At 34.5% G+C, this 24,353-nt stretch overlaps 1 protein-coding gene across 1 annotated transcript in view; it reads left to right on the forward strand.

Annotated features, from left to right (window-relative positions):
* LOC128581091 (protocadherin-15-like) overlaps positions 1 to 24,353 on the forward strand; it is a 724,065-nt gene that overhangs the window by 640,316 nt on the left and 59,396 nt on the right. The window contains exon 27 of the mRNA XM_053583500.1: positions 1,044 to 1,171. Coding sequence (XP_053439475.1) covers positions 1,044 to 1,171 — 128 coding nt within the window. The remainder of the gene's footprint in view (positions 1 to 1,043; positions 1,172 to 24,353) is intronic.

The following is a 24,353-nucleotide window of genomic DNA, read 5'->3' on the forward strand; positions in this document are numbered from 1 at the left end:
GAAGTTAGTATTACATTAAATTATTTGTAAAGCTCATTATTGGGCAAGTGCCAGATGCCACAATACTCAGTAAAGCTGTATGATTTGAGGAAAGTTTTAACAGTCCATGTATCCTTTATGTATATCCGCTGTGATGCAAAATGGAGCATTTGTGAGCCATCTGATAATTATATCTCCAGCTCCTTTTTTCCTCTCACTGAATGTTATTCCCTAACGTTGATTGTCTCCAGAACCTGATAAAACGTATTTGCCATTTGTGGAAATAAACAGCTTCCTCAGCCATTGTCAGTTTTAGTCTTAAAATAAAAATGTTGTATATCTTTAAGGTAAAGTAATATCATTGCTGGTGTTATATTTAAGAATAAATATACATTTTTTTTCTTTTTTTTTAGAGACAGAGTATCACTATGTCACCCTTAGTAGAAGTGCTGTGGTGTCACATCCCACAGCAACCTCAAACTCTTGGGCTTGAGCAATTCTCTTGCCTCAGCCTCCCAGTGGCTGGGACTACAGGCATCTGTCACAATGCCCGGCTTTTTTTCATTGTCAGTCCCAGACCAGGTTCCAACCCACCATCCCCAGTGTATATGGCTGGCACTGTAACCTCTAAGCTATGGGTGCTGAGCCGACATATATATTTTCAGTCTGTGGAAGTTGTTATTATTTCATAAGGAGTTTATAGATTTGTACTACTGTAGTATAACTGGTAATGTGTATGAAGTGTTTGTGAACATGAATGGTTGAGTCGTTTTATTAAAATTAGGAGAATATGACATTGTAGTGCCAAATTAAATCAGGTAAAATTAATTACCAGGACACTGTAATCAAAAGAAATAGCATCTACTTAACATTATTATACCAGAAGCGTCACTATCAGTATCCTCTGAATTGGGGGGTACTAGGTACACCATCTAGGCATGACTTTCGGACGTACGTTGCTTCTATTTTTTCAAAACAGAAAGTAGGATAAGCATTTACTTCAGTGCATTTTTCCCTAATGAATAACTACCAACAAAAAAATTGTATTATTTCTTGTCCTCTAGGCAATACAGCTAAAGTATACATTGAAATTCAGGATGAAAACGATCATGCCCCAGTGTTTCAGAAAAAATTCTACATTGGAGGTGTATCTGAAGATGCAAGAATGTTTGCTTCTGTGCTCAGAGTTAAGGTATGAGAAAGTGTTTCAAGATACAGAGCTAAAGTAAAAGCATAGAGTGCAGGTTTTACAGATAAACTATAACCCTGTGGTTTGCATTAACTGGGTACTTATTCACGCTGTGTAAACAAAAGCCTGAAACTTGGAGATATATGGATTTAATTATCCAAAGTAAATACAGATGAATTATGTAGGTAGAATACTAAGCAACTTTTGTGTTTTAGCTTTACTATAAAAATGGGAGTTACATACTTACAATGTTATATGGTGACTAAAATGTTAAATGTATTTGTTTTCCAAGTAGGTTTTTACGCTTCCAATAGGTTTGATTTATAATAACTCAGAAGATTCTTAAAACAGAATTTCTAATGACAAATAGAAAATTATCACTTCTTATAGAAGCAGTAACGTAGTTAATTATGTAAAGACTTTTTTCTGCCAGAAGTTTTTGAATTTTAAATGGTAGCTAAATAAGTATATAAACGATAGTACTAATTTTAGCACTTTACCAAAAGTTAAAAAAAAAAAACTTGATGTATTAGATAATTTTGTTCAACTACTAAAATGTTTTAAATGCAGTATCTAAGACCAATGTTAATAATTTTCAATTTTTAATTGGTTATTATCAAATATGCTTACAATTTTTCTAAGTGGTTGCTGCTATAAGTAGTTGCAGTGATTTTATTTCTAAGAAGTGGATTTTAAAAATATTTCAATTTGCTTAATTATTATAGACACCACACAGGGTGGAAGTTTGGAATGGGTAACAGGGTGTTTTATTAGTCCAGGCAAAGTTTGATGGCAGCTTGAACTGTGGTGATGGGCTGTGGAGATGGCGAGAAGGGAGTCAAAAGATAGAACAAAGGACTTACTGATGAATTCTACATGCTGCATTAAGGAAAATCAAAAATATCACGGAGGTTTTTATTTTGGACAACTCCCCATACCACCATTCAGACACTGTGACGGCAATTAGGAATAGTTTATTTGTGGAGATTTTGCATTTGTCAGGCTTTTTCAATCCATAAACAGTTCTTGGGAGGGCAGTGACAGATGCTGGTCTGGACTTGAGAGAGAAATCACAGCCTGCGATGAAATCACCTAGAAACTGGAGTTGACCGAAGAATCCATAGACTGATCCCTGACAATGTCAACACTAAGTGACAGGGAAGAAAAAGGGATCCACCAAAGAATACTGGGAAGTATCAGCCATGAGCAGCAGAAATCCTAGGAAAATGCTAGGTCCGTGTGCCGTATAAAGACCAAAACTGACAGAGTGCTCAGCTCTCAAATGCTGCTACGATTGGAATGTCCTTGTGGATTTTTATATCACCACTTATGCTAACAGAAGTATATGTAATAGAGAAAGAAGTAAGCCAAGCGTTAAAATATTCCGTTAATAAAGGGGATTACTCAAAAGATATGTAGATGACTATGACAAGGAAATTCAGTAGGTATTATAATCTGATGACATTTATGTCAGAAGAATCGGGACTGGATGATAAAGGAGACAGAATCGTGTCCTACAAGCAGCAACTGAGGCACACAGGATGCTACCTGCTCCCCCTAGACTCTATGACAGGTAATGAGATAAGCCCTGGAACAAATACGCGTACTCCTGTGACAGGGTAAACAAGGATGGGGTTGATTGTTCCTCCGGGATTGCAGAGAACTTTGTGGACTCCTCTCTGTCCAATCTCAGTGATTTGTTCAGGCTAGGGAAAGGAATTCTTGTAGGAAATGAAATACGTGCAACATGATCTCCTAGGCGGTTCAGACAAGATAGAAATAGAGGAAGGAGAGAAAAAGAGAGTTGAGCAATGTTTTGATGCAAGTACATGCTATAATAACCAGTTCAAAAGGAGAGCAGAAATTGCCATGTGGTTTCAAGGCAAGGAAACATTTCCTTCCACTGGTAAAAGCTTAACAGTTTTCTCGAACATTGAAGAATTTAAGTCTGTCACTGAAGGGAGGTGAGAGTTTTTTCAAACTAAAGATTATAAGAGGGAGAAAATCTAAGTAGAGAAAACAAAGTGAGGAAACCCCAGAAGAAACAAAATGCAGGCGTGTCTGCAGGAGGCGCAGGACTTAGGACAAGATGGGAGTCATCAGTCCTTAGTGGTCAACATGTTCAGTTGCTGCCTTTAGCCTCGAAGGCAGCACTCTGCCCCTTTCTACCACAGTGAAAATGAGGTAAGCCAGTCTTCTCACTTTACGGTGAGAGCAACAAAGATATTCTTGGAAACAGCAATGGATCCGGGCCAGCCAAGCTGTGGGGTTTGAAGGAAAGATGATGTTTACATTGGGGAAGTAGCCCATAATTGTGAAAGGTGCTTTTATACCCATTGCTATGTAATAGTAACGTAATGTTAGATATTATCTACTGTGCATGCCAGTTTATTTTGGTCAACTGTGAAAGGCACAAAAGATAAAAGTTAAAAAATATTGCTGTGTGTAAGAAGGGGAAGAGGAGATCTTGCAAAGAATAGGATGGCTGAAGTATGATGAGACTTTGAAATATACGCACAAACTATAGCGGCGTCACACACAGGTAGTGGATTTAGAGCATTATTTTACAAATATGCTATAGGTAAAGCAACAGTAAAAGTGTTGTTGAAATGAATTATCCAATATCAGTGAGAATAAAATGAAGACAATTGCATAGCTTCTCTGAAGTGGCATGTCTAACATGATTAAGGACTTGTGAAAGTCAACTTTTAAAGAAAATACTTGACGTGTTCCTACTGTGTGCTGAAAATACAAAAGTACGAAGAAATGGACTGTCTCTCTGTCCTCAGGGAGTTTATATTATAATAAGCTAGACATCTCCAAAAACCAAATGAACATATTAGGTTATAACTATATCTGGATGAACAAAGTAAGTTACAATAACATCTGGGTGGACATATATCCAATGTAGTTTTTTTTGCTATAATAGGTAGAAAATAATATCATCTACAGGGGTGTCCAAACTTTTGGCTTCTCTTGGCCATGTTGGAAGAAGAATTGTCTCAAGCTACACATTGGTTATGCGAACACTAATGAAAGCTGATGAACAACAACAACAACAAAAATCCTTGCGTATTTTATGTGATATCCACAACCACAGATAAGCAAAAAAGTCCTCACATAATAATCCTAGCTATGCAGCGGCCTGTTCAGAAAAAATCTTTTAAAATTGTCTGGCAGGTCCCAAGTTTTTGATCACTACTATAGAAAATGTGCATATCAAAGTAATAACATGTCTTTGATTTTTGATGATTTTTTAATTATAAAATAAAAGAAAAGTGGGTAGCATAAAACTATTGGAATATTTGGCCTTGTATTTGCAAAACTGATGCATTAATATCCGGTTTGAGGGGGGAAGTACTTACAATTAATTTTCAGTGAGTTCTTAAGGTGGTTATCAGATATTTGGTTCTATTTTAGTCTTACTGTGGTCCGCTTTTGAAAATAGTTGCTTGCAAATGTAAGTGATGACAAAAAATGATGGTGTGAATAAGGCGTGATGGTAGGATGGTAGGATATTTATCTCTGGGAAGATAGGACTTATGAAAGTCTAGTAAAGAGACATGGTCAAATTTTTTTCTAAGTTGAATGTCAGGTTGCAGCTCTATGCATTCCATTTGAAAATTGGAAGGTAACATATATATGTTGACTAAAACTGGAATCATAAATACACCAAAGCATTGATTACTTTCACAGGAATCTTAGTATCATTTTCAAATTATTGTATCAAATTGAAAAGCAAGATGGCATATTTTTTGCTATTCATAGGACTGTGTTTAACCCATGTGTTGAAATGCATAAAATTATTTGCCTTACTTAGAGCTTGCCGTAATTTCAGGTAGATGGTATTATTCCTTATTGTATTTTTGGGTAAAATGAAGATAAGTTTGAGTGACTTCCTCAGTACCACTCAGCCAAATAGCTAGTGAAATCACAATTCAAAATTACGTCTACCTTACTCAAGGTCTTTTCTTGTGATCTATATTATGTGGCTTCCCAGGAGAAATGAGGAGCAGAATCTTGGCAGAAAATAACAGAACATATTAAGTTTCTATGAAAAATCGAGAGTTAATTAACAAGGCAACTAATTGCTTTTCAAATTAAGAAGGTCTCGGTGATTTGGGACACCATCTATTAAGGTAACAAATAAGATTAGATTTTAGAAACGCCTTTCAAAATATTAGCTAATTTTTTTTTTCAGTTTTTTTCATGTTGTTTAAACTATAATAGCCTCATTTAGTGCAAATATATGGAGAGATCAAGATTAATAAAAAAAACCTTTGAATTTTGGGATTTTTTTCTGAAAGTTAATGCAGAAGCAATTAATCTATTTCTCTACAAGTTGCAAATTAAAAAAACTCAATATCTGAAAAACTGAAGGTATTTGAATGTTGTATCTTTGAATTATTAAAGATGCCAGATTTAGGGCAGCTCCTGTAGCTCGGTGAATAGGGTGCTGGCCCCATATACCGAGGGTGGCAGGTTCAAACCCAGCCCTGGCTGAATTGCAACAAAAAAATAGCTGGTCCTTGTGGTGGGCGCCTCTAGTCCTAGCTACTTGGGAGGCTGAGGCAAGAGAATGGCCTAAGCCCAGGAACTGGAGGTTGCTGTGAGCTGTGATGCCACAGAACCGAGGGTGACAAAGTGAAACTGTCTCTACAAAAAAAATAAAAAATAAAAAAATCATTAAAAAAAAAAAAAAAGATGCCAGATTTAGGAAATTTATCAACTAAGAAAATAGTATTTTGAAAAAGCATCAAGAAAGGGAGAGTTCTGGCTCTCAAGCTGCTGATTGTTTATTACACTTTCTAAATGAGTGCAATTTGGTAGTGAGAGGTTTCAGCAGAAGCTGCAGTTACACTCAGAGGATGCCAGTTTCCTGGTGGTGAAAGGTATGAGAATGTACAAGGTTATAAATGCAGAGAGTAACACAATTTTTAGTGAGAGGTAAGGGGTTCTCCTGTCTTCAGACCTACACCTGTTCCCCTGGTGGAAAGCATCTCATGTACATTCCTGAGGGCTCGATGTGTTTCCCTGGTGTAGCGTCTCTTCACTACATCCCAGGAGCAACTTTCCCAAGGTGTACAGCTAGTCAGTAGAGAAGCCAGGATTCACAGCCAGACATTCTGATGGAGCGTTCTGTATTACCTCTCAGGTGAAAAGCTTTAGAATCACTTGGGTCTGCTGTTATCTCTCTGTGCACATTACACCCCATCACTCTGGGCTGCAGATGTCTTCCCACATAAGCATTGCTTTAGAAGCAGGTGCCCTGTCAACCCCTTAGTCTGATGCTTTGCTCATTTGTGTATTATTTGCTACATACTGCCAAGCTCCCTAAGACAATCGGTATATTGAGAGTTAGATTTTAAAGGTCTTTATATTGCCCTTAACATTCCAAATTAGTGTTTGTTGACAGTTTTATTCATTTGCTTTTATAGCTAGCCATGTCTTTTAGCTTTTTTAATTAAGACTTTCCATACTTTGTGTGAATGAATTACTGATTTTTCACATTAGTAAAATATGCCTTACATTATGATCTGTTGGGTCTGTTTACAGTACCAAGAATAACATCACTCTTGACTTCCTGGGGATTTCGGTTCTTGTTGAAATTAGATGTTTAGGCTGGATGTAGTGGCTCATGACTGTAATCCTCGCACTCTGAGAGGCTGAAGTGGAGTGGATCCCTTCAGTTTAGGAGTTCAAGACAAGCTTGAGCAAGAGAGAGACTTGGTCTCTACTAAAAATCGAAAAATTAGTTGGGCATTGTGCAGGATGCCTGTAGTTCTAGCTACTCAAGAGGCTGAGGCAGGAGGATCACTTGAACCCAGGAGTTTGAGGTTACTGTGTGCTAGGCTGATGCTACAGCACTCTAGCCTGGGGCACCAGAGTGAGATTATCTCATAAAAAAGAAAAAACTAGGGTGGCACCTGTGACTCAAAGGAGTAGAGCACTGGCCCCATATGCCGGAGGTGGTGGGTTCAGGCCCGGCCCCGGCCAAAAAACACAAAAAAAAAAAAAAAAAAAAAGAAAGAAAGAACTAGAAACTTAGATTTGATGACGTTTCTATGAGTATTATGCATTTATCATAGCTTTATATTTGTTTAGCCTCATTGGTGAATCTAAACAATAAGAAAACTATTGTTTTTTTTTCTTGCACAATTGGGATATTTTTGTTAAATGATCAGACTATGTTGTAGTTAACAATGTTTTCCTCTTATTTGTCTCCCAAATCTTCAGAGTCAAATATTAGATCCATCTCTAACAACTCTAAAGAGATATAATGCCCATTCTGGCGCATTCACTTTCTTTCTGATTTCCTTGAAATGTTTTGCCTTCATTCTCTATCATCTCATTTTTCTTTTAATTATTTTATACTTTTATATCTTATATATTTTTAGAAAATAAGTCTCATATATTAAATTCTGTGCAGTGTATGCAGAAAGATGATTACTAAAATCAATTTATTTCTACACTGTATTTTATATTTTTTCGAGACTTCCCACATAGGACACATGAGCATCTGACCTTGTATGGTGTGTACCTTGAACAAAGTAAAAGTATTTCGACTCCTGAGGGCAATTTAAGCTTTAATTTTTCCCCTGTACAAGTTGAAAATCATGAAAAATTAGTGCCAGTCTTACTGGGCTGAACGAGTAAAACATTATAATTAAGTTATTTCAGTATAAATGAACAAGATAAAGTTTTATTTTTGTAGACAGAAATTGAGTGCACAGTACAATAGTTTTGCACGTATGTTTTACTCTCTTCCTCTCTCTTCCCCCCTCTAAACAAATCCTTCTTTTTAATATCACTGAAGGGAAACCAAAAATCATCCGTCATTTATTAAACAATTTGTGCCTATTGGTTTGAATGCAATTCAATTAAGAATTGCCTTAATTTTTACTGCTTGTAATAGAAATAGGACTACTTTTCCCAAGCTAAAATTATCTGAAAAATGAGAAAGTGTTGAATATTTAAAAGTAGATGAGAAGAGTGCTCCAGTGGCACAATTGGTTAGCACATGGTACTGACAAAGTAGATGAAAAGTTGCTCTTACAATTTTTTTTTTTGACGTAGAAAAATTTGAACACTTTTTTATGGATTTGAAGAAACATTGAACATGATACGCAAAAATAAAGTAGTTTATTTAGTGAATGGCCTAGTAAGTTTTCCTTTGTTCAATTAACTGGTGGCTCGTGTATTTTAAAGTCTGAATACACTCCGGCAGAATTAAAATTTATTTAATGTCTGCATATCTCTCAGATGATTAAATGTGTAACATTCCAGGGTATGAGTGTGGAATACTATTTGTTAAGCTTGCATTTTCTTTTAGAAGATTTCATATGTTGTAGAGCAGTGATGATTGTGTGCATTCCCCTGTATCATGTTTCAAGGACCATATTCTCCATCGTCTGTAGAAACAGGCAGAAGCATTGACATTTGCGTCATTCTTCTAACATCTCAGAATTTTTCAAAAAGAAAAGGATAATTCAAGCAAATAAGAATTACTTGTATCTGAAAATATTCTGTAATTTCTTAAACCTCCATTTAACTTTAACTGCTGTACTGATCCAACCTGGAGCCTATTATAACAATCTAAGAAAACATGAGCTTTTGAAAAAGTTTTAGGCATACTTCTCTAAATACATCTTAATCTTTAACTATTCATATGTCCAATAAGACGAGTGAAGCTCCAGAGTTCCTTCAACTGTGTTATCAAAAATTTGGTTTCAAATAAGTCATAAAAAATGATTCACTCTTCCTTGTTGGTTTTAATTAACTTACCTTAATTAAAGGTAAGGGCCTGGAGCTAGATTTTATATCTAAAAAGATAAGTTGCTTTCGTTGCCTCAGGTATCACTGAAAATCTGAAAATTGTAGGACTTCTTTTTTTTCCCCTATAAGCAGGCAAAGAAATTCCTGGATTTAGAAAAATTCATTCTAGTGAACAGGAATAATAACATCTAAATTAGGGATGCCCATTCACTAGATCCTGAAACTATGTGGTAGCTGTACCAGTTTTTATAGATTTTTCTCTTTTGTAATGTTTCATTTTATTTGCTCCCAGATTTTTCCCCTAAGTAGTTCTGGCCTATTAAAATCCTGGTAATCTAGAAAAAGGCAAAAGTCAGTAAGAATAATATTTTTAAACAATATATTACCACCTGAAATCAATAGACCTCAAGACATTCTGTGAGTTGATTTTTTCACTCAGTTGCCCTAGGTAGACGGCCATGGCTTTTTAGCTCACAGCAACATGCAACTCTTGGGCTCAAGAGATCCTCTTGTCTCAGTCTCCCAAGAATCTGGAACTACAGGTGCCTACCACAAGGCCAAGCTAGTTTTTTTTAGTAGAAACAGGGTCTCACTCTTGCTCAGGATGGTCTCAAATTCCTGACTCAGGCAGTACACACACATGGGCCTCTGAGAGTGCTAGAATTACAGGCATCAGACACTGCACCTGGCCGAGTTGATATTTTGATGTAAAATTTTTATTAGAATGTAACATGCATATATGGCATTGCATAAAGCCTAACTGTGCACGCAGAGAGATAAATCTTCACAAAGTGAGCACACAAGTGAACACACTTGTTTCTGGTCAAGAAACAAGCATTACCAGTTCCTGCTCCCACCCAACTCCACACGGCTCCCCTTAGAAGAGCAACTATCTTACCTGCAACACCAAGAATTACTTTTCCTTGTTTTTGAATTTTAAATAGACTTAAAAACTTTGCATTCTTTGCCCAAATCCAGTTTCTCACATTGTATTTGTGATATCCACCATGTGTTCCATGCAGGAATAATTGCTTCGTTTTCAATGCTAGATAGAATTCCATTGTACAAATATAATACAGGTAATACATCATATTTACTGGTATTGGCCACTTAGGATGTTTTGGGGTTTTGATATTAAAAACAGTGCTTAAATGAATTATTTTTGGTGTATATTTTTTAATGAATACATGCATTTATTTCTGCTAGGTCAATACTTAGGTGTAGAAGTGCTAGGTCAGGGGGTATGCATATGTTCAGATTTAATGAATAGGTAATGTTAAACAGTTTCCAAAATATTTTATTAGTTTATATGCCCTTAGCAATATCTGAGAATTCAAGTCATTTCACAATTTTGGTTTTGACTATTATTTCTAAAAATTTTAATCATTCTGATTAACATGTGGCATTCCTTATAGTTTATTTTGTAGTGGAGAAATGTATTAGATACATATATAGGATATGTCTTCTCCCAATACAAAAATCACCTTTTCACTCTATCAGTTATGGTTTTTCATGAGCAGAAATTCTTAGTACAATATAATTTGATTATTTGTTTGTTGAACATTGTTCATGTCATGTTTAAAACCTCTCTGATGAACACAGAATATGAAGATTTTTTCCTATTTAAGAAATTTATTTTAAAATTTTATTTCATCTTTCATGTATAGAGTTACAATCCATCTAGAGTTGTCTCTTTCTATTTAAAGTGAGCTAAGAGGTCAAGATTTCTTTTCTAAATTTCCTATGTGGATATGTAATTGATCCAGCAGCATCATCTAAAGAGACCATTCTTCTCTGCTGAATTAAGATGCTCTCTTTGTTCTAAATTAAATGACCGTGGATATAAAGACTTGTCTCTGGATATGTTATTACATTTGACAGATTTGTCTATTTTTGCATCAGCAATCCACTATCTGAGTTAACATAAGTTTGTAATATTTTATCATATAAGTCTCCTGCTTAGTTTTTTGCTTCTAAGATTGCATAGGAATCTCTTGGCTTTGTGTAATCATTAAAATAAAGTTTAAAATCAGTATATCAATTTTCACAGATCAGTACATATTAGTAAATATATTTTGGATCTACCTGAACCTACAGTCCTATTTTGGAGAGAATGTCGGCTTTACAATATTGAGCAGAAGTGAATGTATTTTTGTATGGATTTATACAGACCAGTAGACTTCTACAAAGTAAAATAGTAGGAGCGGGTTGTGTCTAGGTTGGGATAGAGGAAAAGGTTAATAATTTTTTACTGTCTATCCTTTTATTTCTTATAAACCAATACTATAACCAAATTAAGATTAGGTATCAGGTCATTTCAGCACTTCTGTAGTTTCTTTTTTTACTTTTATTTATTTATTTATTTATTATTCTCTTTTTACCTCTGTTTTATGAGTTTAAAAGAATGCTGGGAAGAGAGTTGAGATCCCATACACTGTAGGAAATAAAAAAGATAAGTAAGTCAAGCTGCACAGATATAATTTAAAAAATAAAATACAATTTAAAAATGTTTAAAAACACGAAGTAAAACAATCAAGCTATTTTTCATGGAAATATAAGAAAGGATTCTGACAAAAGGAGAGGAGCTCATCATTTCTCATTGGTCAGCATAATTTTTTTCCGTATCTATCTGAATTGAGTCTTCTGTTTAGTTAACGTTAAAGAATTCTCTATTTCTAATGCTTGGTACAAAACAATGCCACATAGTTTTCTTGTTATTCTGTGAAAATAGAATGGTTTAAGAGGATGGATCCCTATATTATTGGTGGCAGTGACTGAGAAATGCTAGTAATCAAGGCTTTTAGGTTGCATCTGAAAGGTAGGGGTCAGTAGGGGATAGAAAGTAAATAAAGTCAGTATGAATAAGCATATGAGTCTCTGGTTTTTTGTTTCCGTCTCCAGGATCATAAACCAGTATGTTTGGACCTGGCAATTGTGTAATTATATCCACAGGTTGGGAAGAGATTCACATGAGCACAGGCAGAGAACTTGCTGATGTTTTATGATTTGGGACATTGCTAAAGAATACAAACTGGGCGAGAAGAATAAGTGAAAGCAAACAGAAGAGGCAAGTGGAAGGATTTAGGCACTCAGCAGACACCATGCATCATAGGAAAAGATGAATAGTGTGCTTTCCGGACGCAAGAAGTCCCGGTAATGGGCTCAGAATACACTCACTGTAGGATTAAGTACCTTTTGGGTAGTGCAAGACCAGCTGATACCGAAACAAATTCTTTTCAGGGAAGGCTTCTGTACCTGTTTACTATTTTGGGTCAAAGCTAAGGTGAAAGTGTGGGATAAAGCTCAACCCAAAGGTGCCAAAACAAACAAACAAAAAAGTACATTTGAATAGTAGTTCCTGCTCTAATAACATGATGTCACAATAGCAATTACTATGGGAACTCTTCATTGAAGTCAATATTGATTAAAGTTTAATCAAATGCTATGAGTATGCTAAATACGAAGACTGTGAAAAATGTTAATGAAATAAATCATAAAGGGTGTAAAATATTTTGGTTTTTTAATGTGTAACTCTTTCCCAAAATAAGAAAAATGATTGTGAATTTTTATTCTTCAATCAGAGCAGACTGTTGAACCTTAGACAAGTTTCTTAATTGTTATTAGCAACAGGTCTGCAAAGTGATGATAATTATCTAATGAATTTCTTATTAATATTAATGGGAAAAAATGCATATAAAGCACTTAGCAAAATGACTGACTTCCTAAAATCTCTTAATAAACATTCACAGAAATTGTTATTTATTACATCTGAGTAGTTCTTTATGCCAGTAAGATGATAGTAAACTCAAAAGCAATGTTCCAATTTTAGCTTGCACAGAACATGTAACTCAAAAACACAATTCTATTGAATCCTTGGGCATTTTTTCATTGTCATGGAACCAAATAGTGGGTCTGTCTTTCTAGAATTATTTTTCAGCATGAGTATACAATGCTTTTTATTTTATACTCATGGGAATAAAAGGAATACTTGCAAGAAGCTGAAAATTAATGGAGGAACACTTTCCTCCATAATGTTATGACTAGGTGACTTCTTTCTTTGAGATATACCTTACTGTATTATTATTATTACAGTAAGGTATATTATTAAATATACTAAAATATTATTCCATTGTGGAATAATAAATATAATTTTTTCAAATGGCATCTTTCAAATGAAATGGTTCTCTTAAATGAGTATTGATCAGATTGGAATTTTATTGTACATATTTATATGATTTAAATGAGTAGTATTATCTTGAAATAGTGTTATAAAGTATTATTGTATAGTTTTTTTTCCAACAGTTATCCCATGCCTGATATTTCCTTTTCAGTAAACCATAGTGAGTCTGAGAAAAAAATTAATACACTCTACCTGTACTGGGATGAAGTTCTGGGAAATAAACCCTAAGGGCACGGGTGGAGAAAATCTCAGTGGCCAAACAGTATCGCTGTTAACTTACCCAGAGAGCAATTTTTTAAACAATATTCCTTTTCAAAAGGGTATATTGGAGTTTATTGGTTCTTATCACATTATGTCATAAGATATCATAAAATTGAGTGAGATTATCTCGCAGTAATTAATGTACATCTGATAAGGGGGAATAAATCTTGATGTTCTCTCAGGTAAAATAGAAAAAAATATATAAAAGGTTAAAATTTATTGGGCGGCGCCTGTGGCTCAGTCGGTGGGGTGCCGGCCCCATATACCGAGGGTGGCGGGTTTAAGCCCGGCCCCGGCCAAACTGCAACCAAAGAATGGCTGGGCGTTGTGGTGGGCGCCTGTGGTACCAGCTACTCGGGAGGCTGAGGCAGGAGAGTCGCTTGAGCCCAGGAGTTGGAGGTTGCTGTGAGCTGTGTGAGGCCACGGCACTCTACCAAGGGCCATAAAGTGAGACTCTGTCTCTACAAAAAAAAAAAAAAAAAAAAAGGTTAAAATTTATTAAATAAGTGTTCTTTAGAGGGAAGGAGCAAATCTGTACCAAAAAAAATAACAATAATTCTGGAGTAGAAAAACCCCGTCATTTAAGAATGTTTATAGAGATCCCTTAAATTTTCTTTTTAGATAATATGGCCAAAATTGCCAATATTAATACTTTTTCAAAGTAGAAGTATTAATAGAAAGTTTTGAAAAGCAGATAATGTATGTTTAATGATTAAAAATGAATTATCTATAAAATATTAAAAAATAAAGCAGTTCTGTCTCTGGCATTAATGAATCACAGCAAGACACACAATCCTTTCTGGCACCTCCTGAGCATATTAAAGGTATGTTATGTTAATAATTATTATGAAATTTAGGGCTAATTAAAGAGAAAAGGAAAATTACACAATGAAGATTTGTATCACTTCTACATTTATAAAGGTTAGATTAACCTTAAACTCAATGAAAACATTGAAATTTCTTTCCACATGTCATTTTTAATTAAGCAGCATCACTAATGAGGATATAAGCAACCCTTTCCTGGCAGTGTTTGTATTCTGCTTTGTTCTGAAAACAAGAGACAGTGATGAAGCTACTGGTCTTAATTTAATTCCTGCAGAACGCTGATAGTATCTGCACAGAAGGAAAAAAATGGGAGAAATAACACTGCAATTTTTAATGAAAGCTATCAGGTCGGCACAGGTGTCATCTCTTTCCGAAACAGGGAACCTAATAATAATCTTCAGCCTACGTCATACTCCTGTGAGTACGATCACTTCCTTGGCAAACCTTCCATGGGCCTCACAGTCAAAGACTGTACATTCTGCTCACCAGCTGAGGCCTTTACTGAATCTTCCATGGTTCAGAAATGACTTTGGTTCCACCTACCAGGGTTAAGAAGATTAAATGATACCCCATTCATAAAGCATTTAGATCAGTACAGAACACTGGGTAAACTTGCAAATTATTTTTATGTTTTTCCTAGATCTTCTCCAAATATAGTTTTTGTTTTTTTAATTCTTTTCACTACTGACACTCAACCGGCAGTAATCACCCCTAATCATTGTCAGTGTCAGTCCCTGAAGGTCTTGCTGAAAACTATTCAGATTAGAGCATGTTGCCCAAAAGTAAAGATAAATTGATCCATGCTAATTTTTGGCCAAGTCAAAACAAAACAGTCAAACAAACTAAAAAGGCAAAAAAAAAAAAAAAAGAGAGAGAGAGAGAATGTTGTCTAAAAACTATCAAACTTTGGTAATTTTTCGTAATTTTGGTACTCTTTGGAAGTGGGCTTACCACAGTTTACAGATGTTATATATTCATTTAATAAGAAGTCTATTGTTGCTTGTCATATAATCAGGTTCATGGAAACCTGGTGTTAAACCATTCATTGATGACCTGAGTGTGGTTTGAGGTTTCCTAAGTAGGAGAGCAGCTCTCTTGCTGCAGTCTTTGGAGGTCAACACCGGACACAGGATTTATAAGAACACAAAAGGATTTAAAACGTAAGGAAAATTAAAAAAGATGACAATTCAATAAAATAAAATGGAAAAAAATATTTATTTTGAAATAATTTTACTTGAATATATTTTTTATTATATATCCTTTCTGCTATTACAATACAAAAAAATTTAAAATTTATGGCAAGGTAATAAGAAAAAATGATAGGTCAAAGGCAGGAGGACGGTATGATCCTGATTTAGAGAAAGAATAAATGTGTACACAGGTATGTAGATGTGCATATACATGTCAAAGTACATACAATGGCAAACACGAAGATGTTAATGCCTCTAAGTGAGTATAATCATAGAGTTTTTAGGATTCCTTGGTGGATTTGCATTTTCTGGTATTTCTCTAATAAGCAAGAAGCAATGAAGCACTTTATATATGTATTAAATACATTATAAATAAAATTATAGATATCCAGTAATTTGGTAAAATAGCATTGGGCAGATGTGAACTTCAAAATAAGCTCTCACTTTTATTTCACTTTTTTAAGTTTATTCCATTTTTGCAAATATCTTGGTCATGTCAAATCACTTTATTTTGCCTATGCTAATGAATTTTTATCAATAAATAAGTCTTGAGTGTGGCTAAGAAATCCTGTAATTTCAGGTGGTATAATGAATTCAGTAAGGTTATTGAGCACTAGTTTGATGTAACAACTGTTTCTTCTTCGCATATTTGTTTTCATAGACATAAAATATATGGAGTTATAAAATAGAAAAATAAGCATACATATGTGTACACACATATATACGGAAAGCGGGGCAGGGGGAGAGATGAGAGAGAAATTCTAAAGCAACATCAGGTTAAATGAAGGACCTTGAGGAGTGACACTTTTATTTTTAATGTGCTGTTTATATTTAAATGTTGCAATTTATATAAATTTAAAGTGACAGATTTTCTTGTCACATCTGTAAATAGAACCATTCCAATCTGTAAATACAGACTTCTTTATAATTAGTGTCAATTTAACAATACTAAAAGCATTTATTTTGGTAATAGTTCCATCATAGCTCTTTATATTCAAGGTTTTTAAAAGTTATTAACTTATTTTCCAAGGTAAAATGTTTATAAATTGAATCCCATTTCCTTTGACATACTTTTTTTTTCTATAAAAAGCAATGATTATGGTTTTTGTATAATAAAAGTTTATTAATTTCATATTAGATCAGCAATAAAACATTGTCAGAAAGAATATACAGAGGATTCAACATTTAGTTTCATTTTCAAATGTCCTACTTCCTTTTCCTGGCTTTTCTGTTGCATAGAGTGGTTAAAGAATCACTAGACTTCTTATACACTATTCTTATTTGAAAACATTTTATAGTCATGAAAAATGTCATTTCCATTTCTTCGATATTACTGTGCTTCAAAATAAATTATATGCATATATATCATAGACATTCAGGCATTTTTTTGTATTTAAATATACTATATATAAGTTTTAAAAAGTACTCAAATCCATATGGAGAGAGATGGGCTATAGGAGTTAGATCTGTAGTGTAGTTTAGACCAGGTATTCCTGAACAGCATCCTGGTTACTCAGAACGCAGGGCGTCTGCCCCAGGCAACTCAGGGCTGAGCTTTCAGAGAGCCTGTCTGACTCTCTGAAGTCCAGGATTCGGGCCTTCCAGGTGCTGTGAACAGCCTGATTGATATCATTTTATTTTATTTTTGTTTATTTATTTATTTATGACAGAGCCTCACTTTGTTGCCCCTGGCAGAGTGCTGTGGCATCCTAGCTCACAGCAACCTCAAACTCTTGCACTCAAGCGATCCTCTTGCCTCACCTTATGAGTAGCTGGGACTACAGGTGCTGGCCACAGCAACTGGCTATTTTTAGAGACGGGTCTCTTTCTGGCTCAGGCTGATCTCAAACCTGTGAGCTCAGGCTATCCCTTCCAGAATGTTGGGATTACAGGCGTGAGCCACCACACCTGACCTTGATTGATATCTTGAAGCCGAGAACAGAATGCTTAGCAAAGATTACCATCGCCTGAGTCCTGTAAATGTATAAAAGTCACTGAAGCAAGGTAGGAAAGTAAAAGTTTACTCCCTGATTTGTAATAATCCTGTGATGTGTTTACTTGATACTCCTCTCTGTAGCTTCCCCGTCTTTTACAGGGCATGGTGGTTTGGGGCCCTTTACTATGCGTAACTGAAATTAACTTTATGTTTTATGTTGTCAACATGATTTATGGTTTTCACTGAAAACCACGGGATGGACGCTGTACTTGCCAGCTGTACATTCTAGATGACACCAGCCATAGTGTTTGCCTCTCACAGACTCTCAAGGTTATACCCCCAGAGATAACAGAGTCTATTTGCTCTTAGTGCAGATCCCAGAAAAGGTAGTAGGGACCCAGGCCCCCACAATGGCACAAATTCACCAACAAATGAAAGAATTTGCTGAGTTAAACCTAAACATGGAAAGTAAAATAAACTTTAAAAAAAGCCAATATTCAAAGGATATTTTTTTTGTAAAACATGTCAGACATTCCTTTAAATTTTTATTTTATTTTATTTTATTTTAAATAGATTTCATTGAATCCGGAAACAACAAGATAGAAAAAATATAAATAACAAATTAAAAATAATTAAATTTAAAATGAATATAAGGTTAAGTGTGCTTAAAAAAACTTGCATTCTTAAAACATTAAATTATTTTATTCCTAGGTCAAATGACCTAGATAGTTAAATATATTAAAATTAAAGTAAGAATTCTCTATTTTAAGTTTGGGGCCCATGGGTCAAATCTACGACTATATAATTTTTAAAAATATGAACTTTGAATATTATAAAATGTGCAATGTTTAGTATATATAATATGTGGGACATCTACTTGATTTTCATTTCCAAATATTTTAGTTGTTTGTTGATAACTTTTCAAAGTTGATAGGTTTAATGTCTGATAAGCATCTTACTCTGTTATATCACAATAAAATATTTTGATTTAGGAACTTTTTTTACCTCCCCGTTTCCCCGAAAATAAGATAGTGTCTTATTTTAAGGTGTGCTCCCAAAGATGCACTAGGTCTTATTTTCAGGGTACGTCTTATCATTCCTGAAAGTAGGACTTATTTTCGGAGGATGTCTTATTTTTGGGGAAATGGGGTATCAATAAATACAGCATTCATTAAATAGATGTCAATAAATATACTTTAGTAAACGGCAGGTTTATTTCTTCCAGGAATATGTCTTAATTATATTCCATGTACAATGTAGTGGCCAATGAGACTGATTGGATTGGATTTAGGAACTTTTTTTACTATCAATAAATAGTACAACATTCATTAAAAATATGTCAATAAATATACTTTAGTAAACGGCAGATGTATTTCTTCCAGGAATATTTCTTAATTATATTCCACATACAATGTAGTGGCCAATGAGACTTAAGAGATACAGACTTGAATCCAAAAATAATTCTGTTCAAAAATATCTTATACCCAGCTTATAAACAAGCTGGAAAGTGAATTCACTTGAATTCATTTACACCACCTGAGTGAATATTCACAGCCAGCATTTCCTATTTTCTCCATGTTACAAATGAGAACCTAAGCCTAGAGAATTACTTGCCCACGCTCATATTAACTAGTAAGTGGTAGAACTAAGCTCACTTCTGGCAATTCTAAATGTTGACACTATGATATTCTTCTACAGACATTGTTTGACCACTTACCAGACATGGTACTGCAGTCAAAAATATAAGGACAAAAAAAACCCCCACATTTAATGTGTAACAGTGACATAATTATAACATGTAACAGAAAATGTTACAGTAAAACCATAGTTATAAAATACAATAGTGAAAACATGTAAGTGGTGCAGGACTTCACCAGGGGGAGTCAGGAAAGTCTTCATGAAAGTGGTCATTTAACCAGAGATTGGATTGTTTCATTCAGCATTATATATATTCTGAGTGTGTTTGTGTGTATATGTGTGTGTGTGTGTGTATATATTTTTATGCCACAGTATAATCCAGCAGTTAACATCATTTGGCCTGCAAGACAAGGCACATATCATTTAAGGCAGAAGAAACCAAGTATACAAAGGTCTGGAAACTTGAAAGAACATAGATTATTCAGAAAACATAAATAGAGTAAATGTAGCACAAGATGTTGGAATGGGGGTGGTTCCTGTGGCTCAAGGAGTAGGGCGCTGGCCCCACATACTGAGGGTGGCGGGTTCAAGCCTGGCCCCAGCCAAAACTGCAAAAAAAAGATGTTGGAATGGTAACATGAGATTAGCTTGAGACTATTACAAGAGCTTGTCCTAACATTTAACTAGACCTGCAAAAGCTAACAGTCGTTTTGAAGCTATTGATATTGCTAGAGTAAAAACTGAAACACGGCGAGAGCCTGAAATTGAGTGGTATAAGCTTGTCAGAAGAAACAAAAATGAGAAATACTATAGAGGTAGTATGTAGAATGATTGCTGATAAGCTAGAAGGAGGGTGCCATGGATGAGATTAAACAGATAACGAGGATGCTGAGATTTTTAGTTTAGTTAATCCATAGGTGGAGATGCCCATACCAGACAAAGACAATACAGAAAGACGACCAAGCGTGGTGGACAGAACACCATGCGGGTGGGGGTCAGGAAGGAGAAAGGAATTTGGATTGATTGAACTTAATCAAGTGGTTAGAAATGGTGAGCATGCTGTTTAATTTGGTTTGAATGTTGAAGGCTTTAGGATATAAAACTACAGCATTATTGTATACGGTATAACAGTCTTAACAGTTTAAGACTATTAGGTAAGCTTTTGGTAAAAATTAATAATACTGTGTGAATCTAAATTAGCATGCAAACTAGTTTCTTTTCTCAGACAAAGGGCTCAAATTGTACATGTATTTTATTTGGCGAATATGTCTGCGTGATAAAGCACCCTTTATTTCTTTTCCATGGATGAAAAGTTAAAAGAAGTAATTTCAGAGTTTATTTGAAAACACCTCTAAGGAATTTATGATCAGTCATTATGTTAGCCATAATGAGGAAAAGAAGAAAGTCATTATTTACAAGGTAATGATAATTATGTTTCAAAATATTTTTACCAGAAAAGGAAAATAAAAGTAAGACAGCGTAGATTATTACATAAATGTACATCTTGCTTATTTTGTGTTCTCATGCCTTCTGTAACACAGAATGTTAAAATATGTAAAGTCTAAAAATAATAAAAGGAATATTTTACTTTTCCACAGATCCTTTTCTAAAAAAAAATTTCAAATAGGTGTTACCCTGTAATCTTCAACACCCTGCTTGAAATTAAGTGTAAACTTGACAAATCCTAACTATCTATAATAACAAAGTTCTATAAAGCCTTTGTATTTCACATCGTGACTGGGATGCCTGTACACACAATTATCACATAATTGTTTCTACACTGAGTTGTATTTTACTCTTTAGGATATCTCAGAATTATATTAGACTTTTACTTAACTCTGCAAATAGCAAGAGTATATTGAAATTAGAAATTATTAACATTACACTGTGATTGCTTTTTGACATTCTTATACAAATCAATGCTGAGCTTTCTGATTTAAATTGTGTGTTCTATCTGTTCTATCTATCTATCTATCTATCTATCTATCTATCTATCTGTTCTATCTATCTATCTATCTATCTATCTATCTATCTATCTATCTATCTATCTATCTATCTATCATCTATCTATCTATCTGTTCTATCTATTTATCTATCTATCTATCTATCTATCTATCTATCTATCTATCTATCTATCTATCTATCTATCTGTTCTATCTATCTATCTATCTGTTCTATCTATCTATCTATCTATCTATCTATCTATCATCTATCTATCTATCTGTTCTATCTATTTATCTATCTATCTATCTCTATTTTCTTTCTCTCTTTCTCTCTTTCTCCTCCCTCTCTCTTTCTCTCCAAAAGATTTGAATAGCCTTATGAAGAGATCCATCTACCTGACATTTTCCTTGCTTATATTTTATCATATGCTGGCCCTATTGTCTTTATTAAAGACTTGAAAAAGAAGGTTTATTTCTGGTTCATAAAAATGTAAGAATAAGTTAAAGTAGTTCTAATCTGCCAAAGCTCTGTTCTTTTTGCCCCTTGCAAACACAGCTTGATATTCTAACCTTCGCAATTGGATGTAAGATTTGAGTATTTTTACCCAGACTCTAAAACACTTTCACTCTATTTCAGTGAAAGTGAGTCTTCAGTGCTATTAAATGTTAAAATGGGTCTAATTGACAAGCTAAAGTTAAAGTTAGCATTATTGGACTTTAATGGGTTTGAAAGTTCTTAGGACATCACTAATTATTCCACTAATATTTCTGCATCCATAGTATTCATTTAGGCAACAGAGATGAACAGTTATTTAGGCTGTTAGAAAATTAATGATCTCACCTTCTCCCCTGCATGATAGCGGCAATTATTTGGTGATTTTCTCTTAATGTCGGGCACCTGTGTGCATTAAAAATTCCAGATGAGGCCTTAGAAATGGGTAAGTGGTTGCATGTCTCTAAGCTTTCATTTAAAAATCTAATTACAGCAAGTATAATTATAATATTCATTTCTAATTTTTATTCTTTTGAAACAACTCTACACATAACTTTTCTTATTTTGTTCACTGGGAAAACTCATAAAAGCCAGTGAATCAAATCTTCCAGGGTCACCTCTCCAAAATATTAATGTTGTACATACAGTACAAGTTTTTGGTTATAAAGAAGCTGATCGGATAAGTAAAATGGTGATATTTTAGGAATTTTATTCATTTAGATTTTCCATGACTAATCAGTTTTCATTTTTAGGCATTAAATTAACCAAGTTTGTTAGATGGCCTCTTCTTTCTAGCTAATAAATTCTAGACTAGATTTCTAACTTTTACTTATTTACGCCTTAACTAGACGATCTCCATGAATTTTCACAAAATTTTAAGGAAACAGTGCTAGTTATATTTGTAACCATTTATAGAATTAATTTAAAAACACCCACGTGTCTGTTTTGCTTTATTCGTGTTTAAATTTCCTCATGATGTTTAGTCAAATCATTTCCTTGGTTCTTCTCTGCCATTCTGTTGGTTCTTCACTCACTCCCCTCTAAAATGTAGAATTCTATTTGAAAAGTAGTTCTGAATTAAAATAGGTAGAACCTATTTGAAAATGAGTTCTAAATGAAGATGGATATATATTTTGGCTATGCATCTAAAAATGTTCCTTCTTTTAGAGATCATATTTTATAAAGAGTAATCTCTCCAGTGTGATTAAATATGACTTTAAGTAGAAGACTAAATTACATTTGTGGTAATTACAGATATAATAGACTTTATCCCCTAGCATTATATTTTGGATTTTCCTTTGTCATTTTTTTCTATATTTTTCAATCCTTTTTTTTTTTTCCCATTTTATTTTGGATTTCTTTTTTATTACCATATGTGTTCCTAGTATATGTAGAAGTATGTACTCTATTTTAACTAAGTAAGTGTAGAACCTGTGGCTCAGTGAGTAGGGCGCCGGCCCCATATACCGAGGGTGGTGGGTTCAAACCCAGCCCCTGCTGAACTGCAACAAAAAATAGCCGGGCGTTGTGGCGGGCGCCTGTAGTTCCAGCTGCTCGGGAGGCTGAGGCAGGAGAATCGCGGAAGCCCAAGAGCTGGAGGTTGCTGTGAGTCGTGTGACATCATGGCACTCTACCAAAGGCGGTAAAGTGAGACTCTGTGTCTACAAAAAAAAAAAAAAGAAAGAAAGAAATTTTAACACAAATTCTGTACCTAAAAATATTAATTCTCCTTCCTCCCGAACATCACTGAGTGTCTCAGAACATTTATCTCCAGTCATTTCCATTCCATTTTACTTATTATAATGTTTGGATATTTTGCTCTTTTTTTTTTTTTTAAATATAACTATTGTGCTGTAGAGTCCATGGTTATGTATGTTTTCTCACACATTTACGACTTTCTTTGCTTTTCCCTTTCTTCCTATCTTAGCTCTTCCATTGGAATCACATTTCTTTCATTTTAAAGTATCTAATTTAGAACTTTCGGTGGGGTTCTTTTCCAGACAAACTCTATTAATGTCTGAAAAAATGTTTCTTTCTCTGCTGTTTTTGAAAGACATTTTTCTTAGGTTTGGAATTCTAAATTGACAGCTATTTTCTGTCTGCACTTTAAAAATATCTTTCTTATTATATACGATCAATACTGCTGATGAGATGTCAAGTGTCACTCTACTACATCTAAGACCTTTTAAGATTACACTTTGGGGTTAGGGGTGGGGTAGAGGATATTCTGTAGTTACTGTATAACATGTGAGTTCTAGGTGTGGGTTACTTGTCATTTACCCTTTTTATTGGATTTCTTACATCTGCAGATAACTGTCTTTTATGAATTGTAGAAAATTCTGTTTTTTTCTCTCTTCTCTCTTTCTGAAATTTTGGTCGGATATTTGCCAAAATTGTTGTGTTAGTCTGTATGGCATTGCTATAAAGGACATAACTGAGACAAAGTAATTTATTAAGAAAAGATACGTATTTGGCTCACAGTTCTGTAGACTTCACAAGAAGCATCATGTCAGCCAGCATCTGCTTCTGGTGAGGGATACAAGGAGCTTTCAGTCAAAATGGAAGGTGAAAAGGGAAACAGGTGTGTCCTATGATGAGAACTGGAACAAGGGAAAGAGAAAGAGGTGCCAGGCTCCTGTAAACAAAAGCTCTCATGTGAAATAACACAGTGCGTACTCACTTATTATTGCAGGGAAGGCACCTTGCCATTCCTGGGAGATCTACTTCCACACCCAAACACTTCCCACCAGGCCCCACGTGAGATTTGGAAAGGCTAAACACCCAAACTATATCATGTTTCCACTCTTAATTCCATATCTCAAACATTTTAAAATATTTTTCATTTTTATAGCTCTACAAAGCAGTATAGTTTTCTTTTGCCCTGCCATTCACTTCACCAAATAATTCCCTAGTCTGCTATGCCTAATCTGCTAAGAATCCCAT

The sequence above is a fragment of the Nycticebus coucang genome, chromosome 3 (assembly GCF_027406575.1).
Source record: "Nycticebus coucang isolate mNycCou1 chromosome 3, mNycCou1.pri, whole genome shotgun sequence".
NCBI lineage: Eukaryota > Metazoa > Chordata > Mammalia > Primates > Lorisidae > Nycticebus > Nycticebus coucang.